Source organism: Gadus chalcogrammus, chromosome 1, assembly GCF_026213295.1.
Source record: "Gadus chalcogrammus isolate NIFS_2021 chromosome 1, NIFS_Gcha_1.0, whole genome shotgun sequence".
Lineage (NCBI taxonomy): Eukaryota > Metazoa > Chordata > Actinopteri > Gadiformes > Gadidae > Gadus > Gadus chalcogrammus.
Genome location: NC_079412.1, coordinates 15,769,822 through 15,790,901, shown reverse-complemented (window position 1 = coordinate 15,790,901; position 21,080 = coordinate 15,769,822). Strand labels below are relative to the sequence as shown.

General features: G+C 47.2%; 1 protein-coding gene across 6 annotated transcripts in view; it reads left to right on the top strand.

Annotated features, from left to right (window-relative positions):
- rerea (arginine-glutamic acid dipeptide (RE) repeats a) overlaps positions 1–21,080 on the top strand; it is a 130,222-nt gene that overhangs the window by 56,860 nt on the left and 52,282 nt on the right. For all 6 annotated transcript variants that reach the window (XM_056591720.1, XM_056591696.1, XM_056591711.1 and 3 more), the window contains one exon: positions 7,111–7,181. In XM_056591720.1, the coding sequence (XP_056447695.1) occupies positions 7,111–7,181 (71 nt within the window). The remainder of the gene's footprint in view (positions 1–7,110; positions 7,182–21,080) is intronic.

Here is a 21,080-nt window from a genome sequence, read left to right as displayed (position 1 = left end):
TTAGAGTGGGGGGGGGGGAGGGGTTTTACAGAGGGAGAGAATGAAGGGATCTTGGGCAATGGGTTAACCGAAGCAGCCAGCTAGTCTGATGAAATGCTCCTACAGCACATAAACAAAGTGGACCATGGAGGGATCATGCCCCCTGCAGAATATTTACATTTTCACCTCCTAATGAATGGCACAGCCTGCCACCGAGCCAGTGGGAAATATTTACTTCTCCTACAATTATTCTGACAAGAGCTGGACTCGGGCCCAAGTGGAGTCCCTATCTGCTCCCTTCCCGCTGCGGTCTGTACCACCGTGACGGTTTGGATTAGAGAACAGGTCAGCAGTGTGTTTTGTGGTGGTCTGCCATCAGACCACTAAGTCCACCATAGTTTGTCGTTTACCTCCTATTGTCAACATGAAAGATCCTCCACCAAGTCACTGACCTACCGCTGTCTCATCTGCCTGTGGTTCAAATGATCAGCCGGCTGTGTTTGTATGCTTATCTGATTGTGTCTCTATGCAGAAGTGTGTGCGGTACTCACACAGTCCACGTGCACAGTGCATGTTTTTTTTTTTCCTTATCCCGCCTGGTTATTGCAATCAGATTTGATGTGCACGGCTTAAACAGGCATAAAGCCTGCAATGGATTATGCCTTGCTAAATTTGAAATCCCTTTATACCCTCCTAGTGACACACAATATGTACAACTGACCACCCGTTGAGAGGGATTTGTGTGGAGAAGGAGAAGACAGCCGGTCTGATCTAGAGAAGACAAGGAAAAGGAAGGGAAAGAAAAAAAACAGACCATAACACCTTTTTAATTGCCTTGGCTTCATTTAGTGCCTGACAAATGTATACGTCAAGGACACTACAGTGATAGGCAGGAAGTTAGCATTGACACCCACTGCACCAACAAGAGTCCCGTCTTCCTCCCACCCACCCATCTCTCTTCCTGCTTAGTCTCTCTATTCCTAGAAGATGGGGAGGAGGGCGGCTTAGAGCAAATCGATTGGACTGGATGGGTCGGAGGGAGAAGTGCAGCAAACCAATAGGACGGGGGCGGGGGGCTGTGACTGATTCTAGCTGTGCTGCTGTTTTTCTTTAAGTTGCCATGTGTCTGTGAAGGTGGTCAGGAGAGAGGGTTTCGGGCCATTTGTATTGCTGGCTGCCAGTCCACGCAGCCTGTAGCGGGGCAAGCGGACCCGGCCGATCGATCACTGTCTTGGGACTGAGTATTCAGAGTAACCCCACACCCCAGCCGCCCCATCCCCAGGCTAGGCTAGACACATCCAGAGGTCTGGTTGCATTCTACAGCCCCCCAGTTTATAGATTCCTTCTCAGGAGATTATACACACTGCCTTGGTTGGATCAATAGACACCCCAGAAGCGTTGGGACACGCAAACACGCACACACACACCTTCGGTCTCAGAACATAAGCAGTACATGCATAGTAAGTACCTTTATTCCAAGGTCCGGGCGGTCACCGCGTTTCTCAGTATAGTTACGCACAACAGTGGAAGATTGGGTTTCTATAAGTGTGTATCCCTTACGTTTGAGTTTCTTGGACACATATAGTGAATGTAAAAAGACAAAATAATGTATGTGTATACACGTCAATATATACAATAAGTCAATTCGAACGTAACGACAAAGTAAATGACAAAGACTGATAAACCAAGAGTAAGTGTATCATGGAGTTTGAGTTGGTGTGTTGGTGCTTTACATTGGTACTACAGAGAGAGATTGATACATTTAAAAGGTTAATATAAAAACATGTCATGGAGAGAGAGGTAAAGCGAGACAGAGGCAGTGAAGCAGACAGCAATCGATGAGGTGAGGATGGACTCTGTAATGAGTGTGCAGAATTTGACCGCGGATGGCCTGCAGGACGTTGCATTTCCTCATCTGATGCTGAAAATACATGGTCTGCAGGGCCTTCTTCCTGTTATGGTGTATGTACTCCACAGTGTGTGTACTAACAAACACATGCTCAAAGGCCATCCGAGATGTGTGCACACACACTCCAGCTCTCCAGCTGTGGACCTTTTCCGTCACGCAGCGAACGCTAACCCTCCGCCGCGGCGTGGCTGTCCTTTAGCGCTGCAGGCAGGTAGCTGCCGCAGCTCGTCTCCCCCTTCCTGTCTGACTTACTGGCTCACTGGAAGAGTTAGTCATGGAGGGGGGAGACGGAAACCACCTGCCTGCAGTCCCTGACACGTCCTCCAGCTTCCCCTCCATGTTCTCTAGAGACATTGCTCCCCCAACCAAGTCCTTGTGGACCTGCGCTGTACAATAGTAGGGATGAAAAGATAAAGGAGATGTTTGACATAAGTCTGTACTCGACAGAAAGTGGACGTTTTAGCCTGGTTGCAAGGGATGCTAATGTCATTTTTATAGGGTGAGTCTGGTGACTATAATGTCGATATAGAATGATAGAAAGAAAGAAAGACCACTGCAGGCATTGTAAGTAGCTCTAGCTTTGGCCATAGAAGACCATGTGTTATTTTTACATGCAATTAACCCCCCCACCACCCCTCCCCACCCCCCTGCTCACCTAGCAGCGGAACCTGTCAATCTGCTGTCCCCAGCCAACGTCCACGCGACAAGGCACGGCCCCTGTGAGCCGTGTCGCATGGAAGTAGTAGCCCACACTGAGAAGCTGCTGCCCTTCACTAACCCAACAGATCTATTTTTAAAGAAGTCCCCGCTCCACTCTGTCATCCCTCTCTTCCCTGCCAAAGACTGATAAAAAATATCCCCTCGCTCTGTTATTTTCTCTCTCTCTCTCTCTCTCTCTCTCTCTCTCTCTCTCTCTCTCCTTTTGTGAGGTGAAATCCCACCACCTGCCGACTGCTAAATGAGAAAGTGTGGGCCAGCGGAGAGAGGGGCGCTGGGGAAGTGGGCTGGTTGGGGTGGCGAAGTGGGAGCGGGGTGGGTTGTAACTTGTCAAAGGGCCTCTGTTCTCTGCCAGGAGCCCAGTCAGCTGTAGGGCTGCCCTGGCGCGGTGAGTGCAAGGCATTTCCCCCGCTCTCCAACCAGAATAAAGAGGGAGCGGTCAAGCGGTCAGGTGGATGTTTAAAGTAAGAGCAGAGAGCTGGGTTAGCTCTGCTTGTGGCCTGTGGGGATAGTTTAGCCTGGGCGCCGTGTTGAAGGACTCCCATGCTCACGCCATGAAGAGCCCTGCCCGGCGAGGAGAGGCATGGTTACACAGTGGGAACCGTGTGGTTGTTGGCTGGATAATTTATAATGCACAATACAAGCATGCTCTTTCTATGTCCCTCCATGTTTCTCTCTATTCTCTTTGGCCCCTACACCCCTGTGGTTCCATTATTGCATTCCTGCCGTTCTTTAATTTTAGGATTTAGACCCGAGGGGGGGCGGGCGGCCTGAACCCCCCCACACTGTAGTGTGTGTGTGTGCGTGTGTGTGTGTGCATGTGCGTGCGTAAGGGTGCACAGGATCTGCAGGCTTTTGCATTGCCCCTTTTTAAACAATGCAGGTGCATCCTGCCTCATGGCTAACCCTCGGAGCCCAGCTTAGGCTAATGCTCCTTTCCATTTAATAAGCCAGTCATGCATGTTGAATACACTCCTATTCCCAATGTTTTGCTGAGCGAAGACCAAAACACACGCTCCACATTTATTCCCCCCCGGTTGCCGTTTACAAAACACTGGCTCTATGCTCGTATTCCGTTCATCATGGCTCCCTTTTATTTCTTTTAACATTACTTTGCTCATAAAAGTAAAGCAAGGCCAAAATTCCCCAAGACCCCCCTCCTCCACACACCCCCATTTCATGCTGCAGTAAACTAAACAGCAACCTATTGTTTTGACGGTGGAGCAAAGGGAGGAGGCAGGAGATGGAGGACGAGGCGGTAGAGCGGGGGCCCTCGTGTGCAGAGGATAGGTGTGTTTTTGATTAGACATGCTCACTAGCCGGAGCAGAATGGCTTGCTGAACAATGAGCAGGGAGGAGGAAAGTGTGTGTATGAGGAAGGGGGGAGGGGGGTGGTGTAAATGGGATACTAGCCACCTCCTCCTCAATGAATATTCAGGCCAGTAAACTTAAGCCGTGACAATGTAATTGGAGGAACAATGGCTTAACGGAGGATATGGTTTCATTGGGACGCTCACGCTGCTGGAGCCATGCGGTGATGTGTTACGCATTTTTTCAAGGCTAAACCATCAAGCTATGAAGCTGTTCATTTCTGCAGTGGGGAGCTGGGGAATCTTTTGATCCTGGGGTGCAGGTGAAAGACTGGTGGTACATGCTGAGCAGGGGGAGAAACAGCAGTGGAATATTTGACTGCCAAAGGGGGGGGGGGGAATAAACAGCCCTCTTACAAAAGCCCCCCAGCTCCACTACCCGCCGTCTATATAAATCCCGTCAGCGCACACTTCAGTCCTATACCAAACACCCCAACCCCCAACACACACACACACACGCTCGCGTACACATACACGCATACACACAAACCCACCAACCACAGTGCTGTTCCTCCTGAACCCCCCCCCCCCCCCCCCCCCCCCCCCCCCCAACCCCCCATTCCTACTTCCATTCTCCAGTTGAGCGAGGAGACCCACTTCCCAGTGCACAAAATGGCTGGAATGTTTAACAAGCCTGGTGGACCCTGGGGGGGGGGGGGGGGGGGGGTGGCGGTGGCGGTGCTGCCTCGCAAGCCCCCCTCCCCCTTTCCCCTCACCCCTAGAACACACACAGTTCTCATGGCTCCATTTTGGGTTTGAGTTTGGAACTGCTCATCTTTTCAGCCGTGGAGCTCACACCCATTATCCAGTTGAGTTTGGAAGTCATTTGAGGGGAAGGGCCTTGAGGTAGCAGACTTTTTTTTTTTTGGATGAATTCTGGATGAATTCAAAATGTAATGGGTGTGTATATAGAGAAAAATAAATGGGGATGTTAGGGGAACAGACTCTTGCCGGCTGTGAATGATTTAAACTGGATTGCTGTATGTTCTTGCACCTCCTAATCCCCCCCCCCCCCCATCCTCCCCCGCCCCTTTCCTCTGGTTCCTGTCGGCGGTGGGCTCTTTGTGTGCGTTGTATCTGGTTGGTCCGCAGGGGGATCTGGCCCCTCTAAATGAAAGCGCAGGCGAGGTGAAGGGAGACTAAACCCTAATTCTCCCAATTTGATTCCTCTGAAACAAGTCATCTCATCTCATTCAGATTAGACGCTTTTGTTCTCGGAGACCTCCATCCCCCTCCCCCACTTCTTTCTCTCTCTCCCTCTCCCTCTCGCTCTCCCCCCCAGGGGGATGTGTAGGCTGGGTGAAGGAAGGGAGGGAGGAAGGGGGAATAGTGGAGAGAACAGTGGGGGTAGAAGGGGTTCAGTGAGAGATGGAGGGGGTGGGGGGGACGCATGCGTCACTCAGACGAACAGCATTGGGCGATAAACCCCACCCTTCCCTTACAATACATCATTCAACCCATAGCAGATAACCCACCCTGGAGTAATACACACACGCACGCACACATGCACACGCACACGTACACACACATGAATACACTACACACCTCACACAGACATTAACACGTAGACATTCTCCAAATGGTATCTGTGTTGTCAAAGCTATTTAATGTCTTTTCTTCCCCCAACCGCACACGGCAAGATAAACCACAGCCAGATCGATAGCTCTGTTGACACAAACAAATAAATACTGCATGATGCCAGAGCCGGGCCTGTTTGAAAGGTAGCCAGCAAGTTCTTTGTTAGGGATACCACGGCCCAGACCCTGATCCTGCCCTCTTGCAGTGAGAACCAGCCTCTCCTATAGGCATTGGCTTATTTAAAAGCTAACGTTAAGCAAACTCAGCCTCAAGAGAGAGACAGGCTGCTAGATGTTAGCCTGTGTGTGTGTGTGTGTGTGTGTGTGTGTGTGTGTGTGTGTGTGTGTGTGTGTGTGTGTGTGTGTGTGTGTGTGTGTGTGTGTGTGTGTGTGTGTGTAAGCTGCGTTCCAGCTGCTAAGCTGCCCAGTCGTTTATGACAGCCAGGTCTGGGCTGAAGAGCTGACCCAGCCAGCCCTTCAATGACATGGCACCACCTAAAATAGGTTTCAGCCCCCAAACTGGCTGCTGTTGGAATTGGAGCAGCGACAGAACAGAGCCCTAAGTCTGTGTGATCTATTTTTCGTTTGTGTGTGTTTCACTCACTTTCCAGTTTCACAAGCAACAACAGTGTGCAGTCTATTCTGTAAACTGAAACCTGTTATTATTATTATCATTAGTACCTCTATTATAGTTTACTATACTATGCTAGGTTAAGAATAAACCCTTAGCCTAATACCCAACACACACACACACAAAACATCCCCTTATTCTCCTTCTGGTCTGTTCAACAGAAGTGGTAGTCAGTGTTTTTGTCCTTTACACCGTGATGTTTTTGTTAAGGAGATGGGAGTTCACGACCCGATTATACCACCAGTCGCATTCAATTTAACTGCGCAGCTGGCCCAGGACCCCTCACACACACACACACACACACACACACACACACACACACACACACACACACACACACACACACACACACACACACACACACACACACACACACACACACACACACACACACACAGTGCATTCAGGACTCGTGGTAAACTGTCAAGGGTTATGTAATTTGGCAGCATTATGGGAAGTGGAACAAGAGCAGAGGGGACAGGGCCGCTATTAATGGCTTTTTTCCTTTTTAGTTCAAATCCTATAAATTTGTTGCCAAGGTTAGTCTGACGAGCTGTTGGGACCTACGCAGCAGTGTTAAAGGAAGTTGCTCTTGGTTGTGGAGGGCTGAAGCTCGTCCTGCTATCTGACACTCTGTGGTGTACAAATGGAGTGGAACAATAACATAATTCCCCTTGGGTGTAATGTTTGATTTGGAAAGGCAACCTTGTAGCGCTCCAAAAGTCCTTAATCCTATTACCCGCATTCCAATTGAATTTGACTCAAGAGGGGAAAAAATGTATTTTCAGCAGAGGTAACGCAAACTACCATATTACCCACTCGCATCTCTTCACAGAGAACATAAAAATCCCATGGGAAGTGTGAATATCATCTTTCAATGCATTGCTTTCATGCCTAATGTCTTTCTTTTTTTTTTTTCTCTTCCAGATTGTGTGTATATTGAGAGTCGACGGTCCAACACTCCCTACTTTATATGTAGCATTCAGGACTTTAAGCTGGTGAGTACTGGTTTCTTTATTTTCTTTCTGTTTCACTGCATCTCCATGTCCTTTCTCTAGTCAATGGTTCACTCGGCTCCTCTGATCCGCCCACCAGCAGTGCTTCAGCCGTTGACTGTGTAAACAGATATGCCGTGACGAGGAGCCGACACAAGGCATGCTGGGAAATGCTGAATTACAATCCATTGTAATAATGTGGATGGTTTTATTTGCCATTTTCTATTCCCTAGCCATGGCCTATTTGAAGTGGAGGGGAAGGCTGTTAGACTCTTGAGAATCTTTCTTGAACATAAACCAGGCTCAAACTGCTTGTTAATAGAAATAAACGTGTTTCTTCAAGCAATTCATAGATTTAATCAAGGTGTTCATCACCATTTTACTTAAAATAAATAAAAATCCCTATCCCGCCTAGATCAAATGATCTATTTTGCTGTACAAATAAGTAAACAAACATGGTTAGCCTTTGAATCTTGGGGCGAATGATGCATAGGGCATCTCAGGGCTCTTTGGCCAGTCTATCTCTCCCACTCGCTCTCGCTTCCTCTCTCGCTCTCTCGCTCTCGCTCTTTTGCTCCCTGAAATCAAACTGGGGCTGGAAATGGAATCTGCAGCCCTCAGAGGAAGTGGGAGCTGTTAGTAGGCTGGTAAAGAGGGAGTGTGAGGAGGCTCGCTGCAGTGAAGCGCTGCCTGTCTATTAACAGCTCCATTGTCTGATGTGAGGGCAGGAGGTTGGGTGGCGGCCCGGGCCAGGCCCCAGGGGACCTCAGTAATGGCTGCCAACAGCTAGGGTGATGATGGGAGGTCAGCGGAGGGGCCACAAGCACCCCTTCTAATAAAGGGCGGAGCATTGTGTTTTATGTATGTGTGTGTGTGTGTTTACGGGAGTAAGTGGGTTCTGTGCTGATGTGTCTATGTGCGGTAGGTTGTATACAGTTTTTTTTAGGTAAGATGTAGCCATGATGGAGGGTAAAGGAGTCGGGCCTCACAGCAGTGGGGCTTTAATGAAATTGGTGCTGGATATTGCTGATGATGGCAGGAACCCCATATTTTTCCCTCGCTGACAGACTCGTGCACACGCGCACACACACATGAACACGCACAACTGCACCTTGATTAAGAGCGTCAGGAGAGGTCTTGGGCCGACCAAGGTAATTGTCTAGGGAGAGAGAAAGAACACCGGCTCCATTAGCTGACCTTCCTCCTTCACATTCTCTCTCTCTCACTCTCGCTCTCGGTCTTGCTCTCTCTTTTTCACTTGCTCTATTTTCCCTTCATCTCTTCTTGCATTCCCCCTCTTGTGCTGGTTCTCCCCCCTCCTCTCTCCTCTCTCCCCATCCATCTGTAATTAATGAACAACCATCTGCATGCCGCTGTGTGTGTTTGAACAGACTGTACCCTTGTATCCCTCTGTTAAAACAACAAAGCCTGCTGGCTCACGTGGAAAAAAATAAAAACGGCATTAGAGTACTTCAGATGTATAGCGTTTTAGGGCAGTAGAACTACAAAAGGCTAATGCTACGCCAGCAACTCGGCAAGCCTCGTAATCTCTTATTTACTAGACCACATGAATATCCCCTCCGTTGGACTGCTGATTCTGTCTGTGATAAGTCTGGCCGGACTAAACCGCTGTCTAGCCAGTCAACCCGGAGACTACCCAGTCATCCCGGAGACTACCCAGTCATCCTCGCTCGTAATTGGAACAAAATACATCTGCCCTCGGGACGGGATGAAACCTACTCTGCTTCGTCCCCAACTACGCCTTCTTTGTCCAGCATACAGTCTCCTTTTCTCTGCATTCCTTGGCAGGAAAAGGTGTTGTTTGTACATAGTTGGATAGATAGTTGTTTGATTGGTGAAACACGCACACACACACGCACACAGAGAACGTTATTGACAGCATGGATATTGTTTTATGCAGCAATGGGGGTGGGGAACCAAATAACCTTTTCTATATAATCCCCACCACACACACTCCATTCCCCCCTCCCAATCCCACAACGCCACATTATGTTCTCCAGAGCGGTCATACTCGTCTTACGGCTCTATCAAATGACCTATGTCAATTAGGCTTGTGCAAAAATCCTCTGAATGTACCGGTCAATTTCCCGAGTAAATGATTGAAGCCAGACGTTCTGTTATTTTTTCAATGTGATCACCAAGTCCAACTGCTAACTCTGTTTCTGAAAACCCAGACATCCTCGCTTGTTTGAAAAAAATAATCCATCCGTTACATTATTGGGGTCAACCTGGATTTGGCAGACGGTCCATTTCATTGTTTTCCTCACCACTGACACCCACTGGGACTCGGGTGACATATTGATTTGGCCATATGGTCCTCCCGTGTTGCATGGCTGGCACATAAAATGTCTGCTGGGAAACAAAGGTGACCAGCGGGAGGCCATTTTAACTGCCAGAGGTAGTGAGCAAAACCTGAGGCTAGGTTAACGCTAATAAAAAAAGAAAATGTGGAAATTGGCAGGAAGGCGGTTTGAGTTTGGCCCCTCCATTAGCTTTAATGCTCTGCCATGCTAATGTTCAGTTCATTAGGCGCAGGGATAGTGGCTTACAATAACCCTGTGATGTGAGCGATCCGCACAATTAAGTGGCCGGCGTGGTGAGATAATGCTCCTTCTGTGGGAAGTACATCATCATAGACATCATCGTTATCGATGCATTTAAGTTACTCTGGGTTTGGCCCCGCCCATAAGCTAGCTAGGTCCCTCTACCTCCCCCTCCCAGCAAAACATTATCAAGCGCCATCCCCCCCTGTTCAATGGCGGTACCTCACCTCACCAAGCGGCACCCATACATCACAGCATCTCCTCACCAAACACTTGCTTTAGTTTGCATCTGCTGCTGTGACCGTCTAATCAGTTTACATCTTGTTGATGAGAGGAATATTATTGCTGAAGCCAAGTATGGGTGTGACTGTACTATGCACACACACACACACACACACACACACACACACACACACACACACACACACACACACACACACACACACACACACACACACACACACACACACACACACACACACACACACACACACACACACACACACACACACACACAGTTACATACATTTTCACGTACACACACAAACACATTTTGTTTTGTAATATATTCACATATAGCCTGCGATGTGTGACTGTTCCCTTAGGTTGAACACAAACATCTCTGTGTGGTCTGACAGCATGTGAGAGAGGGAGAGAGCGTGAGAGAGGGAGGGAGAGAGGAGATTAATGCGTGTCGGCTAGCTAACATGATATGTCATTGAATCAATCGGCAGTACTATCTGCCTATTGGTCCGCTGTCGGGTACAATCTATCCTCCTCCCCCACCCCCATCTCTGGTCTCACTTCCCTCCCTCTCCTCCCGGCTTCCATCTATTGTAACACTTCATGCCCACCTATCTCTCCTTTGATCCGCTTGTCACTCCTTTTTTTTTTTTTTGCGATCTCAACCATGTTTTAGTCATCGTGTCAATGTTTTCAACACACATACACACACCACCACCCTCTCCCCTCTGCTTGAGGCTTAACTCATTTGCTGTTATTGGCCAACTCAGCTGTGCTCCCCCACCACCCCTCTCCCCCTCCCTCCCCATCCCTCCCTCCCTCCCAGTGCACACAGACTCTCCCTGCTCCTCCCATTGGATCCCACTACTCATGGACATTTAATTAGATGCCATGTACAATGCAATTATCGCCAGGAGCCCTACTCGTATGTCGCAGACCCGGCCGGCTTAGAAGGATGAGGAATTTTCTTTGTCACATAAGCAGAACCCCCCCGATGCAGAGAGGAGCGACGGTGGGGGCAGGGGGTTAAAATATATACTCCACCGCATTTAGCCGTGGCGCTCATTGTCTTGCCATCAGTGTAAGAACCCTCTCCCGGCCTGCACTCATCCCATGGTTGGCTGATCACTGTTTGCCCTGCTAGAACAGTGGAGGGGAGGTGGGTTACTAGTTGCATCCGCAATGCTGGAGCCTTTTCACTTGCACACCCCCACGTTGTATTTAAAGGATTTCTGTGTGCCCCTACCTACGTATTATTGGAGGTCATAGTTGTAAATCATTCTGGTTAAATGGGAGAGTGAAGGAGCAGGTGGGAGTGGTGTGAGGGGAAATTAATTACCTTGATTCATTATGAAGGTGCGGTTTGCCTGCTCCACGCTCACTGACGGATGAGGGTTGAGCGGGCTGTCTTTATGTATTAACCGATAAGGGATGTGCGTTGTCTTTTGTAAACCATCATGCCCATACAACGGAAGATGTCACAAAGGAAAATTACCAATATACTCTTTTGCTGTAAATCAAGCTCTGCTGTCAGTTATTTAATATCGGTTGATCTATTTAGTTGCAGACTGTTTTGACAGCTTTTTGAGTTCAATTTAGGTTTTTCATGCTTTTTTATTCTAGTCTTTTATTCCTAGAGCAAGTGTTATCTCTGATTCCAATTTAAGTTTCAATTCTAGAGCAATTTGGTTTACCCAGCAATACTCATTCAATTAGATTTTCATCATGTTTGATACAATTTTATTTTAGTTTGGTTTTATTAAGGTTATTTAAATTGGTAACATCCACTGTTAAATAAACATTGCGTGTTTTTCATTTAACAATAACACATGTCTTTGATGCATGTGTTCCTCACTGTGCGTGCTATAATGTGAACCGTTCTATAACAGACTCATAATTCAGCCTTGCAGAATTATCTCACCACCTCCCCCTCATATTTATCATACAAGCCACTTGCAAACAATAATTTATCCCCAGCCCATCAATTAAACGTGTTCGATAAAGATGCAAATATATGTGCATGAATACAAGAGCATGCATTTAGGGCTCTATGAACGGGATCCATAGCGACGGAAATCAGGCGGGGAGTCGGACTGACATCTAAGAGATAATCAGGCGTCTTCTGTGAGCATGGCCACACATATCCAATCACCCATCTTTTTTTCTTCTTCTTTTGCATCGCCTTAAATTGGCAAGCGACGGAACCCTGCCGTCCCATCTGATCCTTCAGTAAATATCCCTCAGATATCCCCCTATCTCTAAAGCGCTGCACCGAGTAGCAGCAGCCCTGTGATGCATGGAGCGGTGACTTGATGAAAGCCCGGCTATTACACTGTAATGAATGGCCTCTGTGTTTCTTTTACCCAAAAGGCTCCTGTGTGTGTTCAGCCATTGAGGCGATGGCAGGCAGGCTGACGAGACAGGCATCGCTGTGCCCTAGTCGACTGTGTTTCCCCGCTCTTCCTATTCCCCCTATCTCCAAAGCCGCCCATCCCTTCCCTTTCTCCCTCCGTCGAACATTTTGAAATGCAATTATGGATCAGTGAGCACCGCCATCAGTCGCGCTTCTTGTTAATATTTATCGAGTGACGACGCTACCATCTCTCCACGGGGAAGGGGAGGTGGGCTGCAGTCATTAGGGGCAATATGGCACGTGTGAGTGAATGTTTGGCCATTATGTCACGAGTCTGCGTTCGTTTCCACATATAGTGAGAAGACAAAGAGATGGATGTGCATTTCATTCTTATTCTTATTTCTAATTAGTATCACTAAGATTTGATGTATTAATTGTATTCGGTCTCGGAAGTCTTGATTGTGTTTGTGCGCGTGTGTGTGCGCAGCCATCTTAAATGTCTGCTTGTCTTTATGCTCTGTGCGAGGAAGCAGCCTTGACAAGGGCATCGTGGGATCTATAGACGCTAGTCAGCCAAGCCTGTGGGGAGAGGGGAACATTCACTGGTCATTTACGCTCCACAGCCTCGGCACAATAAATAAAAGCCCAGCAAACACGTCTGCAAATACAATATTCAAAACCTTAGTAAAACATCCTGGAAACCTTTTTTCTGTAATAAAAAAAGGTGTACATTGGCAAAAAAGGAAACATTCTTTTGTCTTACAATTATATATATTTTTATCGATTGGTTACCATTCTTTAATTTGACTAACCTTTAAATCACCTACTTGCTCTACAGTGTCATTACTGACTAGCTAATTTGAATTAAATATTCTTTAATACTACTTATGCAGCATCAGGCAGCCCCTCCCCCATTCATCCACTTGAGGTTTCATTGAGGCAATTGTGGATGCTGGTCTGTGTAATGACAAATAATGACAGCTTCTTGCCTAGTGAGTCTCTGAACCCTCAGCTATGGGCAGAAGCCATTTCTAGGCAGGCAGTGTATTTGGACAGCCTAGTGTGCTAGTGGACACTATGTGAATTAAGCCAACCCCTGGCGTCTGCTGCTTAGCCGCCGTGCTAGCGTTACTGAACAAGCTACAGATCCATGTCTGCCTTTGGGGAGGCCAATGGAATTGATTGTCTGCATGAGCACAGGGATGAATAAATAAAGCAACACAAATGGAAAGGTTGAGATAACAACGCAGAGCAGGCCAGACGAGCAGGGACTGCTATGCTTGGCTCTGCACAGCTCAGGTGAACTATCAGGCGAACCAAAAAGAGGGAGAGAGACACACACACACACACACACACACACACACACACACACACACACACACACACACACACACACACACACACACACACACACACACACTACTCGCCTTTCCCCCTGCCTTCGTCTTTCCACCTTTTTTGGGCAGATAACCAATTTTTTTTTGTCTTCCATTCACTGCCCTTATGCATTAACGGAAGGCTGCTATGGAAACTGGTTGTTTAGCCAATAGGATTATCCTTCTCTGTGGATAGCAGAAGAAAGAGGTGGGAAGTGGAGACGGGGAGGAATCAAGTGTGTGTGTGTGTGTGTGTGTGTGTGTGTGTGGTGATTACCTTCCCAGATCGAGAGGGTACAGCCCCAGGACAGAAGTGGGGGGGTTGGGCGGTAGAGGAGCCAGGCCAGCAGTTATAGAATTTTCATAAGATGCTCTAAAAGCTCAATCAATATCCAGCTCTTTGACCCATCACTGTTAAATTATTCAGAAGGAGAGGCCTTTTAGCTTCTCACCCCATGGAGATTTCCTTTGTCGAGTTAGCTTATACTAACTTTGCTGCTTTCTAGCTTACCAGTAACGTTCATGTTAATTTGTCCGATATTGTTTGTGGCAGAATCCCTTCTGGCCCCCAAATCTTAAGTGTTAATTTCATTCCATGTCACTTAGATGTTGAAATATTCAGTGGTGCCTCAGCCTCCGTAGTGACTTTTCTTTATTTTCTACCACATCACAAACTAAATTGTCTACTCTGATGTCTTCACTAACATCTGAGGCACCGTCCCTGTGCTTCGGCATCAAGCCTGTGTTTTATCTTGGCAACAGGGGAGCGAACAGACTTGGCTATCTTCTTTCTTTTGCAACAAGTCTCGACGCCACATCGGCGAAACTAAAGAAGCAATGAAAGGTAGAACCAGCATATTAACCATCGCCACACCTAAGCCGGCAGCTGTGTGTATTACACACAGCTTAATTACAAGTACCAGGTTTCCCCCAGCAGTAACACGCTCAAGATGTCCACTGGCTCCGGACGGGAGTAGAACACACATTTGGAGGGCGAATAGCCTTTTGTTGTAGCCCAGCCGCTCGTAGTAAATATTGTAAACTTTGGTTGTCTTCAACCACCGAGATAACTATCTGACGTGGCTCAGGCAGGAATCATCTTCACAGAGGAGTTCATGTTTTGTTTAATTCACGTAACGTTTATTCCCGTTTATTCACATTATCCAATTGCATTGTAATGAAATTGTCGCAAGTAACATGACGTTAACTTGCTAGCTCACCATTAGATGAGTGGACTACCCCTACAGCTGTAGATAATGTGATGTGGGTAGCCCAGCGCTGTAATCTGTGGTAACTAAAAATAAATGTTCAAGCATTTTGGACGTTGTAATTGAATAAAGTTACAGTTCACATCACAGTTCTTCCCATAGCATTAGAATCCGCGGTGGTCACAAATGGTGGGGGCTCCTTTTGTTCAGATTTCAAGATGTTGGATATTCCTCAGGTATTCACGCTCTGAATTACAACGATGTGACGAGTGAAACCAAAGACACTATCACCGCTATGAGTCCCGTGTGTCTATTTGTAAAGACTTGCCCAGGAGACAGTCGGGCAGCAGCACTTCTCTATGTAGAGCCAACAATATTTTATGTTAAAAAATGACCTGCCCAAGTAAAGTCTGTGTAGGAAACACTTTTATATGATCCTTTCACTAGTTGGCTATGAATGTTGGAGGAAAATCTCTTGTCTTTGTCTTTGAGCCAACCTGACACTTCAAACATTTGCATGGATCGGTCAACTTTAATTGGAATGGCCCCTGCCTGACACATGCTGCTTATTTTCCATCAAGTCAATTTTATTTGTACAGCCCTTAATCACAGTAACAGTCTCAAAGGGCTTTACAGGCCATATATTTATGACAACCCCTAACCCTCCCCTCAAAGGGCAAGATAAAGCTCCATTAATTAACAAGGAAGAAAGCTTGAGAAAGAAAACTGCATGGGGGATCCCTCCTTCTAGCAATTGTATGGAGTGCAATGGGTGCATTATTGGCACACAGTATTATTACAAGCAAACTTCTTAAAAACAACATTAATTCTTTTTATAATTAAGATTTTGAATTAAGTATTCTCCTTGGTGATCAACGTTGAGCGAGCTGCTAGCCGTCAGGGCTGTCCAGCTCCCCTGATTATAAAAGGCAGACTATTCAACGGATAGGATGCTCAAACAGAGAACGCTACCGTTTCCTGTTGATTACTGCTGCATCTCTGCATCCGCTGTGGATAACAAAAGAAAGCATAGGGTCGAACCAGACACCAAGTTTATAGCCCCAGGAACTTTGGGAGATAGAAGAGCCCCTCAAAACGTTTGCCGTCCCCACCTTCCCTTCCTCACCCTTCCCATATTTAGTCCGCCATTTTGCCCAAGTCAGGTAAGATCAGGTCCTACCCTACCTCTACCCGACTTTTATTAGTTGTTGTTTATTATTGTCCTTGCCTTTACCACTGGTTCTTAGTTTGACTCTGGGTAATTCCACCTTCTCCAAAGTGACATTCAAATAAAACAAAGTAGTGTGATAGAAAGAGAGGCAACCGGAGGAGGTTAGAAAGGCAGAAGGGGTTTCAAAGGTGGTGGAAGCAGAGATTTACAGTGGTATCGAGTTCACACACTTCCTCCCCAGCTCTGTGTTCTTTCCCCTCTCCCTCCGCTTCTCCACTTAACAACACATGGTGCAAATTAACTCTCATCAGCCGAGCAGAGAGGAGTGGGAAGGGAGGAAAGTGGGGAGGACTGCGGGAGGGCATCGGTCAGAGAGCGACGGGAGGGGAGGAGGACATGAGTAGGAAATTTCAGGGTGAGAAGAACATGAATGTCTGCAGTTCGGTCCCTCAGAGAAAACGTCTCTCACAAAGGCCGTGTAACAACTGCAACAGGGCCACAGGCAGTCAGACCCTTATGGATTCGTCAACGGCAGATCTCCTTTTTCCCCCCCATTGCTCTTCGACACACTGTCCCAAAAACTGGTCGGCGGCTCCTCCACTCAACTGCTACAGACTGCATTTGTCTGATCTCCACCACCTGGTGACTGTCTACTTACATGACTTGCCTTAGCGAAAGCCTTGATGGCCTTTGTTCAATCAAAGCAGAACACCCTGAAACAAAACCCGTGCTGAGCACCCAGGCGCTGAACGCTGTCTTAACGGGTGTTTGTGGACACGAGCAACCTTCTGCCAAGGACCGAAACCCGAGAAGCAACTGTCTACTCTGTCATGTCAGTAAGATTTATGGAGCAGAGCCGCGGCAAACTAAATGAGAAACTCCAGCAGATGTTTGATGTTTGAGTGGATGCTTTCCCACTCAAATACACATTTGAAACTAGCTTGAGCTCCGTCTGAACTGCGGAGCGCGCCTCCCCTCTGAGATTCATCACCACTAGTCTTCACATTGTCTGACTTTGACACCTTATTCTTTGAGCGGATTCTACATGTGTGAAGTTATTTTGCCTGGATGTAAAAGGTTTATGAGAAAACAAAGAGTAAAAGAAAATCAAAAGATTCTATGCCTGGATGTCTTTTCCCATCCAGCTACAATGAGATTTTTAAATCTCAATGTCAGCAGCTAATACTCTTTCCATAGGCATTGTACATTGGAATTTCACTAATTCTAATTCCAGCTGCTTTCTGTGTCACACATGTGTAGAAACACAAAGGGGGGAGAGGGTTCTGTCTTCGACCCTGTGCGTCACATTTCAGCATGCTCGTGAGTGATGCTGCATGTGCATAAAGGGGCAAGTCTAAACTGTGTTTGCCTGCCTGTCACTGCCAATGGATCACTGGATCTGAGAGAGCTACAGCTGCCTGCTGGGGAGAAGCTACACACACATGCACGCACACTTTATCCTGTTAGTAGGGTAAAGTGTGTGTGGTTATGCATGAGTCACAGGCACATTTGCACAGGAAGAAGGCTCACTTCATTATCCCAGTGTTGTGTGAGCCAGAGAATTGTATTGTCCCAGCCCATAAACCAGACACAAACTCAACATTTTCGCTGTGTTTATATATATAGATATCCACCTCCCCTCTGTTATGCCTCCTGTGCTCACTGCTCTTCCCATGCCCATAACCACCCTCCCCTCCTCCTTCCCTCTCTCCCTCTCTCTCTCTCTTCTCTCCCTCTTTCCCTCTCTAGCTCATCATTTCCTCTGAGATTTAACACCACCAACCAGTCAATTTTATTGTTGCCTCGTCCTTAAGCAGTGTGCCGGGGAACAGCGTAAACACTATCTGTGATGGAAGAGACATTTTCCCGGCATCAAAGGGCTGAGCCGTGTTATCCCTTTTGTAGCTGTATTCATTTGCTGCTACCGCCGTTCTCAGACACCCTTTGTTCTGCTCTTCATGGGAGTGTAAATAGCAGTTTGGCAGTGCCGGGGCTGTGGACTGCACCTCTTTTTGCCTCTGCTGCAGCAGTCAACACCAGCTGACTGAAAGGAGCAAAAATTAGTTGTTTCAGGCCCACTGTTAAAATGCCTGCTATCAAGTGATTTGCAAAAATACCAAATCTTAAATGAAGGTCTCCTATGGCCCTTTGCAGTGGATGAGACTGGCACCTCATCTGTCTTGAAAGCTCCATGTGACGGGATCCACCCCCGCCTTCCCCTCCTTTCCTTGCGCCACAGCTAATTGAAATAATCAGAGCATTTTAAAGATGTGCCTTTAATCCAGATGGGACTTCCTTGGTGCTTCTGTGAAGACCAATTCATAAAGAGTGGCAACCACTATACCGTGACAAGCTAACCTTGGGCTATTGGCCATTTAACAGCCCATTTATAGATCTGGGTAATACCCTCGCTATTTGAGGGGGAATAACTCTTTATAGATCCAAGATAAAGCAGAAACGTTAGTGCTTTATCACCACCAGGGATTCTCCCTCTCCCTCTTCTTCTCAGCCATCCTTCTTGTTCTACTTTCTGCTTCTCTTATACTACCTTCCTCCTCTCCTTGCCTGTCTGGTTCTTCTGATGAATCTGTGCCTCAAGGCATTGTAGGATGAGCAGCTTGGCTAATTATTGATAGTGGTCGCAGCATGTGGACAAGTGTGTCCGAATCACTTAACATGCCGCCACGGAGGGATGGAACGAAAGGGAGAGATGAAGGAAAGAGGGGGAAAAAGACCATCCTTTGTACTTTGCAGTGCCTTTCTCTCCGTCTCCTTCCCCTTCACACTCCCACCCTCCTCCCCTCTCTTTTCCTCTCTCCAGGTGAAATAGAATGATTTAATGTGTGGCCCTGTTGGAAAAGGTAATGGAGTTGGCAGATGAGTGAAGCTCTCCACAGCAGCAAGCCGGGGAGAGGTGGAGGGGAGTGATTGAGACCCCTGTCCGTCTGTCTGTCTGTTCTCTTTACAGATCAAGACTTTCATTGTTCTGCCCTCCCCGCAGAAACCTCTCTCGCTCTCACTCTCTCGCGCGCGCGCACTTACTGGGTCCAAGCACTGCAGTGGAATGTGGTCTTTTGCCAGGTTATATATAGGGAACTGAAGGATCTCACTGCTTGAATATGTCTGTTTCTCAGAGTACTTTGAGCATACTTAATTTGATCTCTGAGCAAGGATTCACAGTAGATGTAGTGATAGGGGCAAGTTGTATTTTCTTCTTCCACACACATAACTTTTATGAGGTCTTTATAAAGAAAACGATAATTGAGCAAGGGGCATACGTACATTTTCCTCTAATCTCCATCCATCAGTTGACGCAGTTCCAATGCCGTCATGCCTGACAGTTGGTTTAAGTGCAATAGAAATGCTAATTCAGGCAACAAAAGCTTGCGAGAGAGAGATGGGTTGCGGGAAGGAGGGGGGGGAAGAGACTATTGATTACCTCTATTGATCCTAATCAGGCTGTCTGTGCTCTTCCCCGTTGTTCTCTGTACGTTGTGGTTTCCATTTTAGATGGAACCGTTTCAGGGCTTTCGTTCAACATTGCTATCGATGCTTTTCCTGCTTAGAATCTCGCGTGAAAAACTGTTAATGGTAGAAAAGCGGATGCTACAGCAATGCTGTGATAAGTATTGCTTCTTCATTCCCCCACACTGCTCTGCATACAGCAGCAGCAGCAGCAGCCGCTAGTCATAATTAGGCACAAACTGTTTGCTGCCATGCTAAAAATGCAGTTAAATGGCAAATGGCTGCAAGGACTGTGCATTAGGCCTCGATCTGTAGCCTCTCTGCCCGGCAAAGTAACCTGTACCCTTTGTAACAAATGGTTGCACTTATACTTCAATGACATAAACTCATACTTCCCCCGCTAGATCAATGGATCGCATACCCCATTTAAAACCATTAGCAACATGCTAGTGTTTTTTTTTTTTTGCGTAGATGGGTATCAGAAAAACAGTAACGGTTATTTATTTTATTGCTTAATCTCAAGGGGTTTTTGGCGAGATAAATCTTCCACTAACACTGCTGGAACAAGCTAGCCCTTCTACTTGGTGTGCAAATTAGCTACTCTTGCTTTGCCGGCCGTTGAACATTTTTCAAATGTATTCCTACCACTGTATACTGCGATTTCTAATCTTTGATGAAGTCGTCAAGTCTGGTTGTCTTTGTGGCTCTGACACCCACTCTCCGCTATTTCATTTTAACTGCCTAGGCTCAACCTGTCTCGCTCCTTTAGAGAGAGCAAGGGAGAAAGAGAGAGAGGCACCGCAGACCCATATAAGGAGTTTGTATTAGTGCTGGGCTTCTGCACAGAATCACAAAGTGTTTGGGGCCAACCTGTCAAGTCCTCCCCCACTTAGCGGTAGCACTGCCCAGTGAAGATCCACAAAACAGCAGTCTAACTAACACTAACCCATCCCTGTGCGCTACACAAGCATGATACATCCGACCATGATTGTCGGGCTAACACATGATGCGAAAACGTCATGCGAACACAGCGCCACATCTTCGTGGTTGTACCTGCGCATTGTTTGTAGAACGTTGTTGTGACAGGTAGTGGCGTTCATAGGCTTTTAAGGAGAGCGACCAATGCAGCCGTAATAAAGACCTGAAGTGTGTGTGTGTGTGTCTGTATGCGCAGGGTAAGGGTAGGTAAGGGAGGGGCAATGTAAAAAGGATGCAAATCTCAGTGGCGTCGGTAAACAAGGGGCTTTGTGTCAATCACCAGATGGAGTGGCCCGCTTAGCATTCTCTCCTCTCCTCCAACACCACCCTTCAGGGGATTGTTTGCTCGGCAGCATTATGCTGATTGGTCAAAGCCTTTAGGGGAGGGCTCGGAGGCTGGGGTGGATCTAGAGGGGGGCTGTGATAATGTATGTGCTGTCATGGCGATGATGCCCGCTTTATAGCACAGTTATCAATAACCCTGCCCCGTTTTTTTGGTGCCATGGCCTGTCGGCTCACATGGCTGGATTATTGGAGCATAATG